The sequence below is a fragment of the Physcomitrium patens genome, chromosome 6 (assembly GCF_059467195.1).
Source record: "Physcomitrium patens ecotype Gransden chromosome 6, ASM5946719v1, whole genome shotgun sequence".
NCBI classification, from domain to species: domain Eukaryota; kingdom Viridiplantae; phylum Streptophyta; class Bryopsida; order Funariales; family Funariaceae; genus Physcomitrium; species Physcomitrium patens.
Genome location: NC_143415.1, coordinates 7,847,558 through 7,863,558, shown reverse-complemented (window position 1 = coordinate 7,863,558; position 16,001 = coordinate 7,847,558). Strand labels below are relative to the sequence as shown.

At 36.0% G+C, this 16,001-nt stretch overlaps 2 protein-coding genes across 3 annotated transcripts; one reads left to right on the top strand and one right to left on the bottom strand.

Moving 5' to 3' along the window:
• Nucleotides 1-835: 835 nt before the first annotated feature.
• Nucleotides 836-6,377, bottom strand: LOC112283829 (protein TOC75-3, chloroplastic). The gene is made up of 10 exons (XM_024523057.3): nt 6,006-6,377; nt 4,984-5,159; nt 4,037-4,764; nt 3,622-3,891; nt 3,180-3,401; nt 2,761-2,868; nt 2,417-2,608; nt 1,975-2,223; nt 1,590-1,844; nt 836-1,388 (listed from the first exon to the last, which is right to left on the bottom strand). The coding sequence occupies exons 1-10, from the start codon at nt 6,080-6,082 to the stop codon at nt 1,149-1,151; spliced, it is 2,517 nt and encodes an 838-aa protein (XP_024378825.1). The 5' UTR covers nt 6,083-6,377; the 3' UTR covers nt 836-1,148.
• A 2,554-nt stretch (nt 6,378-8,931) lies between these two features.
• Nucleotides 8,932-10,378, top strand: LOC112283250 (uncharacterized). 2 transcript variants are annotated; one of them, XM_073534493.2, is made up of 3 exons: nt 8,932-9,001; nt 9,245-9,431; nt 9,987-10,378. In XM_073534493.2, exons 2-3 carry the CDS (start codon nt 9,303-9,305, stop codon nt 10,083-10,085), a joined length of 228 nt encoding a protein of 75 aa, XP_073390594.1. In that variant the 5' UTR covers nt 8,932-9,001; nt 9,245-9,302; the 3' UTR covers nt 10,086-10,378. The 2 variants fall into 2 exon arrangements, with proteins under 2 accessions (XP_073390594.1, XP_024377490.1); XM_024521722.3 differs by having other exon boundaries at nt 8,932-9,431.
• Nucleotides 10,379-16,001: the final 5,623 nt, after the last annotated feature.

The following is a 16,001-nucleotide window of genomic DNA, read 5'->3' as shown; positions in this document are numbered from 1 at the left end:
CATAGTAAAATTGTATTTTTTATTTGAGTCTTTATGAAGGAGAAATTTGCTAATAACTAACATTATTAACCTTTGTAGGTAATATAAAATTTATTATATATTTAACTACTTTATTCAATACAAAATATTATATATTTTTCCATTATAATGTATATTTTCAACCATTATAAAGAACTCCAATACACCATGATATATTTTACTTCTATTTCTTCAAATTATTTCTAAATTCATTCACTTGTAGTATTATCATGACCTTGGCTTTTATCATATAAAATACTAAAATAGAATTTAATTTAAAGAGCAATAAACACTATTTCTACTACTCAATTTATAAAATGTTATTTGAAGGATATCAAACTTGATAAAACATTATTATGCATTGAAGAAGTGCTCGAAGTGACTTCTTTGCATGTAGATAAAATAGGATTAAGATATGTTTTTTGTTTAAAACATTGTCTATGAATTATTCGAATATATTAATTTTATTTGAACACCAATTGCATATTATATAGTATTATCCAAGTATTATTACGAATTTAATAAACCAAGATTGATACAAAATTAGACCGACATACTCATCCAATAAAAGTTGAAATAACATTATTAACCCTGCCTGATGTCAATCTTCTCATTTCAAACTGAAATATAGCAGCAATAAGTGTTAATTTATTTGTTTGCTATTATTCAAAAAAAGAAAAATTATTAATTAATTGATAAATTAATAACTACATGCCAATACCTACTAAACGTATCAACGTTAACTCCACTCCGTCTCCTCTGCAAATACACATTGCAATCACAAGCGCATAGGATATTGAACTACGACAAACGCAACGACAAAGAAAGAAAACGCATTATATCCTTGAGTCTGAAACCGATCCACAGGTATCAAGTAAGAGGTCAGATCCAGCAGACAATGCACAATGACGGGAAAAATTAGGTGCCTCCGCAAGTTGAGGCCTAAAAACTCTGGGCTACACGAGCCTAAACCTCCGTCATGTCCAACAGCTCTAAACTATGAGAAAGGTACAGATCGCCACATGGCTGAATCTTAATCACAATCTGGACTGACTCTTCCCGGAGTACTTCACGTCTTATATGGTAATAAAATCGTGAACATGTAATAAAATACATGTCAGATACCAAACTCAAAATCGCTCTCCAAATCGAACGAAAAGTGCACCTGAGCCCGCATTACAATCCCTGGCATACTCTGCCCGGATGGACCCCAATTTCACACCCACACCATAAGCAGCTCCCTTTCCTGCACGTTTGAAAAATTCTGTTGGGTTGCCTCGCACATCCTTGGAGCTTCCAAGATCAGTTCCATACTCAACAAAACCGTAGGTATGAGTTTTCTTCAGAGGTACCCGCAGTTCAAGACCCATCTGCAGGAAAGTAAACATATGAATACGATGCAAGTTCCGATCAATCAGCTATATTCAACAGCCAATTCCACAGAAAGCCAACATAGCGAAAAGCCCTAGGAAGAATAAACAAGGAAAGTGAAAGAAGACCTAACAGTTGCTTTCAAACAGTGTTTGCACAATTCTAGAGAATAACAAGCCGAAAGTTGTACAGGACTTTACCTCCAGGAAGTTTCGGGCAGCACCAAGTTCACCCATGTTGTATCCACGCACAGAGTAAGGTCCACCCAGAGTAAAAGCATCGTAACTTGCCAAGTCCCCTACACAGCCACCGTACCTGCCATGAACAACTGCAACTGGAGGGGGTTTCTCAGTGTCTAGCTTATCTTCTGGTCGCAATTGAATGAACTTGGTTACTGTCAATTGATGCCGGTTAAAGAAAGGGTACTTGCTGCCAATGCCAAGGCCTTGATCCACCTGCAAGAAGAGATGGATGAGCAAGAACGGATGTGGATTGAAAGCTGTAACCTTGCATGATTCTCTCAATACTTAGATTTCGGTAATGTAGCGACAGATAAACTTCCAACCTAGAATAAGAAATACATACCTGAAAAATATGCCGATCACCAACAGGAGTCCCGTTGACGAATTGGGTATTATCACGAGTTAAATTAGCTTGCACAAATGCTATCCTGTCAATTCCAGTGTCACTATGTGTGGTTGGGGGACCATCACTAGTGAGGGCTCCACTCGGTAAAGTACGAGCGCCATGAACACAGATAGCACTAGTCTCATCTCTTGTTGTTACTTCTTCCAACACCAGGCCGTAAGTGAATTTACTCTGTCGCGTGAAACACTGCAGGAACTCAGGCGCAAAAAGGGGGTTAGATCTGAGTACTTCATTAAATACTCAAAGACAAGTTAATTTTCAAGGATTAAGATTGTGCCTGGCCAATTCTGCAAATGGGCATCTCCTTGAAGAAATATATCATTAAGCTACACTAAGACAAAGAAATATAAAAGAACCGAGGGTAAAATGATGAACTGACCTCAGTCAGATTAGCTTTGAAACCAGCACGATCTACCCACACAGATGGGACATCCTCTACGCCAGGGCCTCCCGTGAAAACAGCACTTAATTTTCGACTATTAAAGCAACTGGCACGAAATGTGCGGTTACGAGGATCATCAACCCCATCGACATGCGGGTGGACATACTCTGCCTTAAAGCCTAGGTCGTCCTGCAGTTCAAGAGGACGAGGACAGAAGTCAACATCCTCTTCCATATTCAAGAAACAGCAATGATAGCAAACCAAAACCTAACTGGCTGCTCAGAGGTTGTCAACAAGGATACTAGAAGCTTACTAAATCATAGCATGAGTTCTCAAAGTACCTGAGGGTTGAAAAGGTTGTTGGAAGTCACAACACCCAGAATGGAGCGGTTTAACCCTTGCAGATTACGATGCTCAAACGTCACACTTCCAGCAGGCTGAATAGTGGACTGCAAAACATCGCATACCAAGACATTTTGTGTCATTATCTGACAGAAAAAAAGTCCAACTAGAATGATCTTGATTCAGAAAGGCATTGTTGTGACTAGAAAGTATAATTTCAACTCATGATAGCAGTGCTACTCTCAAATGTAACGGAAACTAGAAACTAGAGATGAAATACACAGGATACTGTAACCAGTGGTGTGCTCAGCACTAGAACAAGTTGAACTCGTTCCAAGGTCAGTGATCATTGCTCGTAGAGTATCTACTGCTTGTACACTTAACCGAAACCTTGAACTATGCGGATAAATTTCATTACCAGTGTAGGCCGTCCATTATTGCCAGGCATAATACTCCACTCGGTGCTAACTTCAGCTGTCTTCTGCTCCAACTCCTTCAACTTTACCTCAACCACGATACCGCCATCGTTTTCTTCATCTGGACGAGGATTGACTTCAATGTTTGAAAACAAAGCAAGAGCATTGACATTTCTCAATGCCTTCTTACCAGCTTCAATATTGAAAATTTGACCTGATCTCAACTGTCCAAAAACAACTACCGTTTAAACACCCACACACGTTCACGTCTGGCTTACAAATCTCGAACACGAATACCAACTTGAAAGATAGAAAAGAGTGGAAAATGGATGCGATATTCAAAAGCAGATGCCAGGATTTCTGAATTCAATTATATAACCAATGGTCAATGGGAAATTGTAGCCCCCATTTTAAGGGTCAAGAAAGTTCAGAACGAGCACTTACTTGATCAGGCAGCTCCCGCTGGATAATCACTTCTTGCGTGTGACCTACAGATGGAAATCCCATTTTGTCCTGGAATTGTATTTGCACTTTGGTGATGTCACCTTCCACTACTTCACAAACGACCTCATTCGTATTCAAGTTTCCGAAATTGACCACCTGGGCACAAGCATATCCTTCATCATGATACCACTTCTGTACACGGTCTCGAATGCGCTGCAACATGCGAGCGGTCACGCGAGTCTCTCCGCGTAACCATCCCGAAATCTCACGCTGAAAACACAGCACGGGTTAAAACGAGTTAGAAAACTCAAAATTGAATTGCTTAATGAATTCAAGTAAAAGCCCAATTTAGTTCTCTATTGCATTGATCTGAAGTTAGAAAAAGCCAAACACATCTAAGAAATAAACTTAGTACCTCCACATTTTTGGGAAGCATACAAGGGCGCGCTTTCCTAAGTCTGTTCTTGTACTCTTCTTCTTGTGACTTTGCCAGTTCTTCTCGCTGTTGATCTGTCATTTTCTCGTCACCCTCGGGACCCCTGCTTTGGGCCAACAACCCTACATTCACACACCTGAACGAATCTGCAGGTTGCCATTGGCTCTCGATGAATGAAACTTGCATTTTCAGGCTTCCATCAAGGTTGGTCACCCCATCCATCTCTACACTTTGAAACATCCCACAATTCATTAAGTTCTCCACCTCCGCCTCCAACTGAGCTTTCGTCGCAACTCCACCGGCTCGTAAGGTAACAAGCTCATAAAACGCATCCTTGGAGTTAACAGGCTGATTTGTGCGCTTGTCAATAAGCTCCACTTCTGAAACCTTGTACCTCTTGGCGGGGTTGAGCTTGCTAACAGGGACAGTACGTCCAACCTGTAGCCCGTGAGGATCAAAACCATCAGCACCTTCTTCATCCTTTCTTGCATCTGCCCACGCAATATTCTCCAGCCAGAAGCGCCAGCCTCCGCCACCTCCACCACCTCCCCCAGAAATGAAACCACCGAAACCCCCTCCATCCCCACCAGAGAGTGCCAGGATAGTCGCAGTACTAAGACCTGCTACTACACCAGTTGCCACCAAGGCAGCTTGTTTCCAATCCAAAGATTCACCACCTTCCCTAATATTTACTTGAGAATCTTCAGCTGCAAAATAAAAATTTAACTCTCGGGATTTTATTATGCACTTGGATAATTCCACAACGAGTACACATGAAGACGACTATCCATCCCAAGGACGAGAAAAACCGAACTACAGTAACACATGAAATAAGGTCCGCCAGTCAAAGCCAACATAGAAACAATCTGCACATCAAAAGAAATAACAAAGACTGTAAACGCATCACTTATTTATCAAAAACTTACATGAAGATTCAGACGCAGTGCCTGCTATAGCAGAAACTGTGGTGTGGCGGCTGCGAGAGGTTCTTCCGACCTGCTGAGAGGTCAATGCCGAAAAGGACTCGTTCTGAGAGTGAGAAGAGCCCCCTGTTAAACCCCTTCTGCCTACCACACAAGCTGTTGATGTTGATGGCACTAATCTGTAACAGAACCAATTACATCAACGAATGCTAGCTTTAATCCACAGCCAGTACTTAATTAAAAGAAGTGATGGAATTAAGAATATTGGAATTACGCAGGATTGACACTTACGACAAGCTGCCATAAGCATGCGTAAGTAAAAAGCTTAGGTTTCCTGTCTGCTACTTAAACACCAGAGGAGAGGCTTCTAATTGCAAGCCTACATCATTCTTCTGTATCATCCACACAAATTTCAAATCTGAAAGCTGTGAAACCCTTATCTGTTCATGGACCCAAAAAAATGACTTGAGTCTATGTTTTCAAATTAAGAAAATACACTACAGTAAGACTAACTTCAGAACTGAACAATGCGACTGCAAGCTGCTTAAACTCTTGCAGGACAAAACCGAATCCGCAATCCAGCATTACATAACAGGAAGAAGACCCAGTTAAAGAGTTCGAGTTTCAAAACTAGAATGAAATCACATTTCACCAATCCAATACGTTCGCTAGGTTGATGAAGGCAAGAGGGGACCATGAATGAATCACTGCTCTCAGTATTAATCGAACGGACTTGACCAAAAGTCAACCCAGGACCTCCAATCCTCGAATAAGATTATACCCAAATCCCCCCCCCCCCCCAATTATTGCAATAGAACGGTTAAAACCCTATCATCTAGATTCTCAAAACAACAGAACCGCAATGCAACCAAATTCACGGCGCCCAAAACCAGTTGACTGTGAGGCGCAAAGTGAGAACAATGCTGGGAATTAAAACTTAGACACATTCTACGGCTTCCGCGTGCAACTCAGCCATTCTGGATAAGAGACACCGACAATGAGGAGGTGAGGAAGAAGAATTCAACCTCTTTGCGAACCCATGTCGATGCGTTGCAACGGTAATGTGGGGCACTGGAGCAGCCAAATGCAGCACAGCGTCCATGGCTGCAGAAATGGACACCAAGCCGTGCAAAATCCGAACAGAAACTCTGGGGTTTGGAATTTCGCTGGAGGTGTAATCTCACGGCTAACTAAGACGAAGGAGGCTTTCTCGTGGCGCGCTTTACAATTGGGCTCAGCTGAGCTTCTCCTGTCCAGTGTGGATGAAAACTACGACAATGGCGAAGCACCCGATGCCGAGGTGACGGATGGCGTTCTCCGTCGAGGTGGATGGGCTGAAATGTGGATAGGATGTGAAATTAACACGGACAAAGGCTGAAGAAGATGAGTTTCTGCGAAGGGTTTTTGCTGTTTAGGGGTAATGGCAAGCTCTAGTCGAACGTATCACACACAGAGATCCCCATTGTTTTGATTAGGGTTACAACTTTTGAAAGTGTTTCGTGAATTGGATGACCATGCAGATTGCCTCACCTGACCATCGTGGGTTTCTCGGTTAATTTGGCGATAATTGTGATGAAGTGCAGATACTTGAGCATCAATGGAGTGTAGCCTATGCGTTGGGAGATTGTGAGATACTGCAGCAGTGAATCATGAGGCTTTGTCTCTTCCGTATGTTGCTCTTTTTAATTAGAGGATCGTTTGTGACAATCTTTACATAGACAAACATAAGCACAGTTGCTGCTTCATTGTTTCCTGAACTTTTGACATTCATAGATTGTCAATGTGCGATGTCTCCTCAGTAGTAACTGTCTTGTCGCGGCTTTTCAACCGTCCCCCATGAATTTTTCCACGGGCACTTTGAACGTTTCTAAGTGTAAGTAAAATTTTGCAGCCTGAAATCCATGGCAGTTTTTCACGGGGCCTCGATGACGCCACAAAAGCTATTTCGCAATCTATGAACATAGACGCATCCATCATGTAGTGCCATAGTTCTCACAAAGCCAATGACCTGTCCTGAAGAAACCTCCTACAGTTGAAGCGGTTTCCCAGATTTATCGACCAGGTCATACAGCATTCCATTTCAATTCATTCATTGCTGTATATTGTACAGAGCTTGTCGTCTGTAGCCAATGGGTGGTTCAAAATGATATTTGGAAGTCAAAACCTGTGAGCGCATTCCTGTTGTAAGTAGGGCGATGTATTATATAGCTCCATTCTCACTGCTTTGGATGTCGTCAAGATCGCCAGGCATTGATTCCGAAGTTTTCTTCTTCTTTCTTGCTTCTCTTCAAGAAATTTATTCAACGATGGCCGAATCGTAGAGGTTGGAATAGTCCTCAGACAGAAAAGAGTGATGCAGAAAGGTCGAAAGCTTTGTCTAGAGATTGTAAGCCATTATCTACCCATAAGCCGTTCCTTTGATGAATTGCCAGGAGACACTAAGATCACAGTTGGATGCAGCATCAGTGAAGTGAATGAACCCATGTATTGTGACTATCACTGCATCAATGATGCGTAACCTCATTCCTTCAACCGCAGTTGCCAGAATCTATGTGCCACGCGTGTCCTTGCTAATCCACTGTCTTCAAGTGCACGCGAATTGTCAACATTGAATTCAATCCTTTATCTACAAAACCAGAAACCAACTAGTGAAAATGCAAGGTGGAGTTACCTATTTACCTACCCGTATCAACTGGGCGTGAAACAGTTTGCAGACGGGGACATCACCAGTATTAACCAGAGCAAGAGCCAGTTGTCTGCCTTCAACAGATGTCCAGTTGTTCACTTCACCATTTGAGAGGTATCATTTCCCGAACCATTCAACAATCCAGCAATCTCGAAGGGTTTTTGCCATTTAATTCTGCCTTCAGGCCCGACTTCACGAGTTGGTGACATCAGAAGGAAAGGCTGTAGATACTTTTGTGAAGAACAAAGAGTTTGACATGACTGTTCTCACAAACAGACAGATAGACTGCAATCTTTTGTCACTTTGCCTATGTTAGAAATGTCGCAAACTGAATGTCTCTGTCTGAGTCTTGCCATTGTGCAACGTTCTTCAGCTTGAAGATATTAGCACACGGATTTCTGCATCACAGATGTGTAACGATTAGCGAGAACCCCATGAGAAACACATTCACAAGTAAAGAGTATGTTCTAATGAATTTTTCCTTAATTGATGTATTCTTAATGGTGTGTGCTGCAGTGGCCTTTTGAAAAACTAGCAAATGGTGGTAAAAGTAGGAATGCGAGCAGTTATAGCAACTAATGTGACAATTACCTCACCAATTGCTGGAAAATACTCCTCTTGAATTGAATGTTACATTTGTAGTGCAAAAAATATGTGTTTGTGTGTGTGTGTGAATGAGAATATGTTTGAATTTTGATTTTTTGATGTATTGCTTAAGTAACACAACCTTATAATGCTCACAAAGTTTTGTATGGATAATCATTTGCAAGTCTGGTTCTTTACTCTTGGCACAGAAGTTAATAGAACCTTAGTATGAAGCCATCAAATAATACTTGAACTTTTTTTTGATGTATACCAACCCAAGTTCAACACAATCTATTTTCCTCTATACTCAACATGGATCTTTTATTATGCAACGTATATAAAAATCAGAATCATATGTAACAATTAATACACAAGTACTTACAATTAATGTCTAAAAAAAGAAAAAAGATGATGGCTCAGTCATCAGTACACGTTAAAGGCTATATTGTTTATAAATTTTCGAATAAAATAATACATTATTTAAATGGAAAACATTGATCAGAAGGAAAGTGTTCGCACCCACCGAACAGAAAACCAAAACCAAACCCAAAACCGTTCCCGGTAATCGGTGCACCCAGTAGACTTTTCAAGCCTCGGTCATAGGGTCAGTTCTTAGTCGTCTCTTGACCGCTACGCTTCACCACAGACTGAGAGAGAACCAGTGTGGTGTTGTTTAGGGTTTAGCGACTACTGCAGCATTGAAGGGTTTATCTATTGAGCCGATTCGCTGTGGCTTCGATCATCAGCATCGTAAGCCCTGTCTCTTCCTGGCATTGATTCTTCAACTGGATCTCGCGATTTTCGTGGTTATATTTGTAGTGGAGAGGGTCGGAGGTCGTCGGAAGTAACACTAGATTTGAGGGGTAGATGAGGATTTGAGAGCAGTTTGTTGTTTCATTGCTTTCGTGGATTGTTGATGGTGTAGTCTCAATGGAGTGCTGAGAAGCGTGAGAGGGGTTGAAGGACAAGGACCTGACTTTGGACGCGGGGTAGTTGGGATAGGTCTGCTTTGTTGGGTGGTATTGTTGGGAGTGGAGTGCTGTAGACAGAGATGGCGTTCGCTGCGACGCGAGTGATGGAAGTGGTTATCAAAAGGTCCGGAGGATTGGTGTGGAAGAACTGGCCAATGAATCACACGCGGCGCGCCAATGCTAAGAAGCGGCACGTTCGTTTGCAACAGGTAGGTTACTTTTTCAATTCGTAATTTGTCATAAATATATATTGAAAAGAAATTAGAATCATTTTAATCTTGGATTTTGCAAGTCTGGATAATTCCATTTTCTTTTTCCGCATCCTTTTGTGTCGTTGTTCTGTTTTCTTTAACTACCTACGGAATTGCTTATTAATTTTAATAACGATTCAATGTCAAGCCCTACTCAGCATTGTAAACTGTGCAAGGTTCAAAAACTTGCATGGTATGTGTAATCCATTTCTGGATAGTTTACAATTTTATTCTCCATCTCATCGGACAGAATAGGCAGTTATATTATGTTACGAGTTGAGGATTTTCTACGGACACTATCGTGCTTCTGAATGTGTTTCGTAGACAGTCCCTCGTGACTTCGTAAATACGGGTATGCTGTCGCAAGTAATTTAGGAAGTTCTAGTAGCCAATCGAAAAGAGCCATTCGAACTTTAGGGGTCGGAACCAGTCATTTAATCAGGTCACCTTTTCTCACTTTCACAGTGAGAATTTTTGTTCTAGATAACAAGACCTCTTTTGTTAACACCGCAGGTCGAGGCAGTTTTGAAAGCTTGTGCTGCTCCTCCACCCTCTTCTGCTGCCCAAAGTGGCACTAAAGGAATAGTTCAAGGTACACAAGCCTCGAAATAAACCTGGTTTTATAGCCTGCAGACAACCGCCAGACGAGTTACCACCTGGTTGTTCATCCTCTGTGCAAGAATAAGTAAAGGGACTTTTTTCTTCCAGACGGGAAGACGAGGACCAATATTTCCTGCAATGGTAGAGCCTTATGTTAGGTACTTAAATTTTCCTCATGCGACTTAAACTGAGGAACAGCCTTCGTTTTGTTTTAACCGGAAACGCATTACATCCCAATTTGTGAATTATCTCCTACAGTGTGATGAACCTTGTGATATAAATAGCTGAGAATTTTTCATATCAAATCTGAATTAGTATTTGTTTGCAAATCACGAGTTACCAGTTCATTTTGGTCAATCTCAATCTGTCTAGGTGCTGGATTGAGCGTATGCCAGTACTGTAATATTCATAATATTGCGATTCTAGCAGTCCTTGATATTTTCAGGGACAGTCATTGTTTGGTCAAATTTCGTCATGTATATTAACATGCATAGATTTTACATGCTAAACATGAAACAGAAAACTAGGTAGAATGTGAACGTGCATGAGTCCTGAATCTGCATTCGTAAATTACATGTATTATGTTTGCTTGTAGAACATGTGATTTTGGTTTAATGCAAGTTCTGTGTTCTAATGTTTATGGTAGCACATGGGTCATTTATGGGAATGAAATGATAGGTTGACGTATAGTTTTAGGATTGAGCACTTTTCAATACAATCAAACCTCCATTAAGGTTATGCTTCAGGAGTACTATTTTCATGCTTAATAGAGATGTTTAAATATTAAAGAGGTTTAAATATTAAAGAGGTTATGGTTATATGCACGTAACTTATTAAAAAGGAACTATTATCCAACAAATCAATTTAAAATACAATTATTACAAATTTATTGAGGTATAAAACAGCAAAAAAAATATCATTTATTCAAAGTAACAATTTATAAATATATCATTAATTTATTAATAAATCATTTATTAAAAGTAATAAAAATTACCATTTATTAAAAATAAGTATAAACTAATGTGTTCCATGTTGGACATACAAGCTTGAAATTTCTTTTTCTAAGTTGAGCAATTTTTTTAACAAACGACTAGTATCATAAATATGTTGTTTCAAATTCAAACAAATCTTTGCAATACTTGATGCCACATTTGAATATAGAATAGATGGTTTTTCAACTTCCAATGTAAACTTATCATCTTCTACATAACTAATTAAATCAAAATTTGGTTCACAATTTCTTTTTTTATGTCATCATTAGGACTTGCACTCAAATCAAATTTTGCCTCAACTTGAATATACTCCACAACATCCATAGTAGGTTGGTTTTCACTGCCAAGTGATAAGTTTTAAAGTTGTTTAAGTAGATCATCAATCTTTCTAATAAAAATAAGTAGTGAAGTCCAAGAATCATCATTTAAATAAGTTATACAATATAAACTAATGTGTCTCCAACAATGGTGTATAGTATTAGCTAAGATATTAGTATGCCATGTTTTTACTATTATAGTACATGCATCCTACACAACAATTTTAGGCTTTATTTTTGACATCTAAACATCAATTGATCTAAGAATAAAATCCTTTCAATATTAAACTTTGAATGATGCTATAGTACCAACATCTATTCGTTGACAATGACTTGTAGTATTTATGGCAAAAACTCTAATCTTATAATATTGATTTTTGCTCCAATATTCACAATTTTGTGGCTTGAAAAATTATCAAGTAATAGTAATACTTTCTCCTTTTGTGTAAGTTGCATCCTTCATTTAAAGTCCAAAAGAAATTCTTTGAATATTGATGTTGTCATCCATACTTAAGAATTTGCCTTCCGTAAAATTCCAATTTTTTTAAGCCTTGTAACATTCATCATACTAAAAGCTTTTAGACACAAACTCTTATTAATGACAAAAGAAAGCAATTTAAAACTACCATCTATATTGCTTGTTAAAGCAATAGTAAGTTGTTCTTTATGTTGTTTTTTTATGGCTCAATTAATGAATTATGAAAGATTGATTTATCTCTAAACTATAGAACAATCCAATATCATCTATATTATAAACATCAACAGAATCATATTCTTATATTAAATCCTTAATCTTAGCCATTTGTAATTGAGTATGTTCTAATATATCTACAAAGAGATCTTCACCATATCTTGTGTAGGATTTAATGTCATAAAAATTCTTAAAATTCTCTAACCATCCTTCAAAAAAAAGAAGTTTTCTATTTCTTTCTCTCTTCTCAATTCTAGCATAAAATCTCTTAGTTATTGCAATAACTACGTCTCCCATCAACATGGTATTTCTCTCTAACATCACTTGAATCCACTAGTAAATAGCCTCTTTAACTAGTAGACACTCAAGCTTTCTCATCCCTTTTACTTTTATTATTAAAAGATTTTGACATTGAAGATATATATATATATATATATATTTTTTTTGAGAAGTCTAAACATAACTATTTTTCCAATTAAAAATCTCATCTTAGAAGATGCCCATGTTGCCAATGCACAATTAGTCATAGGTTTTGCACCATTTCTTTTTCTCTCATAATGATTTACAATCAATTATTTCTACTCAAAAGTCAATTTCTAACACTTCATTCTATTATTAGGCATAAGTAGCCTTATTGCTAATGTTAAAAATATCTTAAATCATCTTGTCCAAACTATAATTATGAATACATAATACCTATATAATCATGAATATAAATTTGAGTTAGAACTAAGTGATATTAGAAGTTAATAGAAATATAAATTGTAATATTATACAATAGTTTTATAAGACAGTTTTAGTTTAAATTCTAACTTAACACCATCAATCATATACCAATTCAATACATTGTTTCATTGATATACTTTATACAACATCCTATTAAAGTAATTATACTCGTATGAACTCAAATCTTTAAGCAAAACAAGCATACAATAAGCACTGCAATAATAATGGATAGAAAACAAATTTGTTGAAAAAAACAAAACAAAATAAAATAAAATAAAATAAAATTGACTTCAACTTAGTACATGCTAGACTAATGGACCATTTTGAGTCCAAATTTTCAAAAAAAAATCTCAAAAAAAAAATCGCAAAATTTGCAAAAACAAAAACAAAACAAATAGGAGTTGTATTTTGGTAGATATGGACTTTGAAAAAATATAAATCAACATTGTTTTGAATTTTTCAGAGCCCATATTTGCTGAAACACAACTCTAATTGGCAATTATTTTACAAAATTAGGATTTCAATGGTCCAATTATTCTAGATAATATATATCCTTAAGAGAATTTAGAAAAAAAAAAAAAAAAAAAAAAAAAAAAACTTAAACACTAAACCATATAGATAGAGATGCATAATTTTTAATATTGACTCTTAAGAAATAAGATCAATGTACTTTGTTAAGTTTATTCTTATACATAATCAATCAAATGCAAGGATTTCCATAGTATTAAATTCATTAGATCATAGTATTGAGATTTCAAGTCCTTTGTTCAATTTATATGTTTATTTCTATTATGATTTTTGGATACAAGTTTTTCATTGTGTACAAAAGTGCATTGTAATTCTACTTGCAATGACTTGAAGGCCTCCATATCTCTAGTTGTTGCAAGTTGGTGAAAAGGCTCCCACCATCTCTACTCATAATAAACAAAAGGTTTCTACTTGCAACGATTAGAAAGCCCTCTTATATTATCTGTTCATTTGAACAAAATTGAATGTATTTGACTAGTAAATATGGAATCTAACTATTATCAAGTTACATTTAACACTATATATAAAAAGTATAAAAAGCCAACTATTAACAATGTAACTATTAGTCTTGTAATTTTTTAGGGAGTTCAAAAATGTTAACTTACAGAATGAAATAACTTGTATCAAAGAAATAACTCATATCAAGATAATTTTTTATTTCAATATCAAGATTTGACTACACTTGTATCAAAACACACCTTTGTCATGTTGTGTACCTGGGCATGCAAACATGAAGATTCAGAGCACCATATTATGCCTCACTTGCCAGTGTTGTAGCTGGCCTTTCCATTTTCAAAGGTCACGTCTAAAACTAAATGTGCTTATTCTCTGAATTCCTCATGTTGAAACTTTGAAACAAAAAGTGTACAATTATGTGTTCACTTTTTTCTACACATGAATGTGAACCATGAACTCATAATTATTGTGTGGAGTATTGTGGAGATGAGGAAGCCATTTACATGTCACCATGGATGATGGTTTTGACTGCAGCAGTCCTTGAAAAGGATTTCACCTGTTGATGTATCAAGTTGCATGTCACTCTCTGCCCCATCAGTATCTTGTCTGCGCTCAACACCATAAGAAATCATTTTGAAATAGCCCACCTCTCAGACTCACATCACAATTGATTTTTTTGTTTTATTATTTACTTGAAAAGAAAAATGTAATTTTGTTGCATTACTTAAGAATGTTGACAATACAGTAGCAGCTTGAGTCTCAATACCCTATGTGTATGATAGACAAAGGATCTAATTAGTTTTTATATTCATTTTTGGTAAGGTTTAATATAATTAAGGTAGGTTATAATATGCTGATTCTATGTCATAGAATTCAAATATTTTATCTCATTGTGTTGTTTTCTTTACAACCTAAAATCATGTTTGCCATCTCTAATTTGTTTCAATTTTTAAAAATAGTGGTAAGGTGTGGTTGCTTTAAAAAAAGTTTTGGATTATTATTATTATTATTTTTTTTAATGTTTGTTTCTACAAGGCTTATTCATATTAGTTTAGTAATCTCAATGTCATTTCTTATTTAGTCATCAAATTGGACCAATCAAAGTGGTTTTCTCAAATTGAAATGTTGCATCATTTAATTATTATTAATTTTTTTATTTAGCTCTAAGAATTTGTTTTTCTTACTAATTTTGCAGTATACGAAAATTCATTTTGCTTCTAATCGCTATTTTTTTAGTGCAACCATTTTTTTTTAATTTGGTCTGTTTAGATGTTTAGTAAGTTTAAATCAAACATACACTAAAAATGTAATTCTTTGATCAAGCCATTAAACAAGTTTAGAGTTTTAGAATTCTCATGTATTCTTTTAATCAACATCTTTTAATATTTTAATATTTTTTGGGTAAAATCTGCAAATTTACAAACAATAGAGTTTAATATGATTTTAATTTCAGTTTTAAATATTAAAATTCTTTCTTAGTTGAATAATTTACTTTAGTTGCAAGTATAGAATAATTTACTTTAGTTTGAATAAATCTATTTTAAAATAAAATTTTATTCTATATTTTTAATTAAGTTTACATTCATATTTACATTTTTAATGTGGTAAGGTTAAAAAGCATGTGTAGAGGTTAGCTATCAGTTTGTTTGTTTGTTTTCTTCTTCTTTTTTTTTTGTTTTTTTTTTGTTTTTTTTGTTTTTTTTTTTTGTTTTTATCCATTTGGCTAAGAAGACATTTTTAATTTAAAATTAGAAATGTCTAAATATTTTTTCTTTCTAATATTACAAAACAAGTGCCATGTTGTTTTAGATTGTGTTTTATTTTAATATTTTTCTACAAAAATATTTCTTAATAAGAATCTGGTTTTTTTAAAATATTGAAAATTTAGCCAAATAATAAAAAATAATTGTGTGTGTAAATACATATATATATATATATATATATATATATATTATTCATAATAGTAACTCCTCTTATATCATGTGATTTAGTTGAATACAAATAGTCTAATTTATATTGAATTCCTTAAATAAAAAAATTACCCATATCTATAGTTTCTAATATTAGACTAAAAGATTTGTTTAGAATTTTTTTTAAAGCACGTAAAGCATTGTAAATAAGATTTTCCATGTCCATTTGTATTTTCATTTGTTTATAATTTATTCACGTCAAATATATTACCAAGTATTTTCGAATATTATTTTAAAGAATAATTATT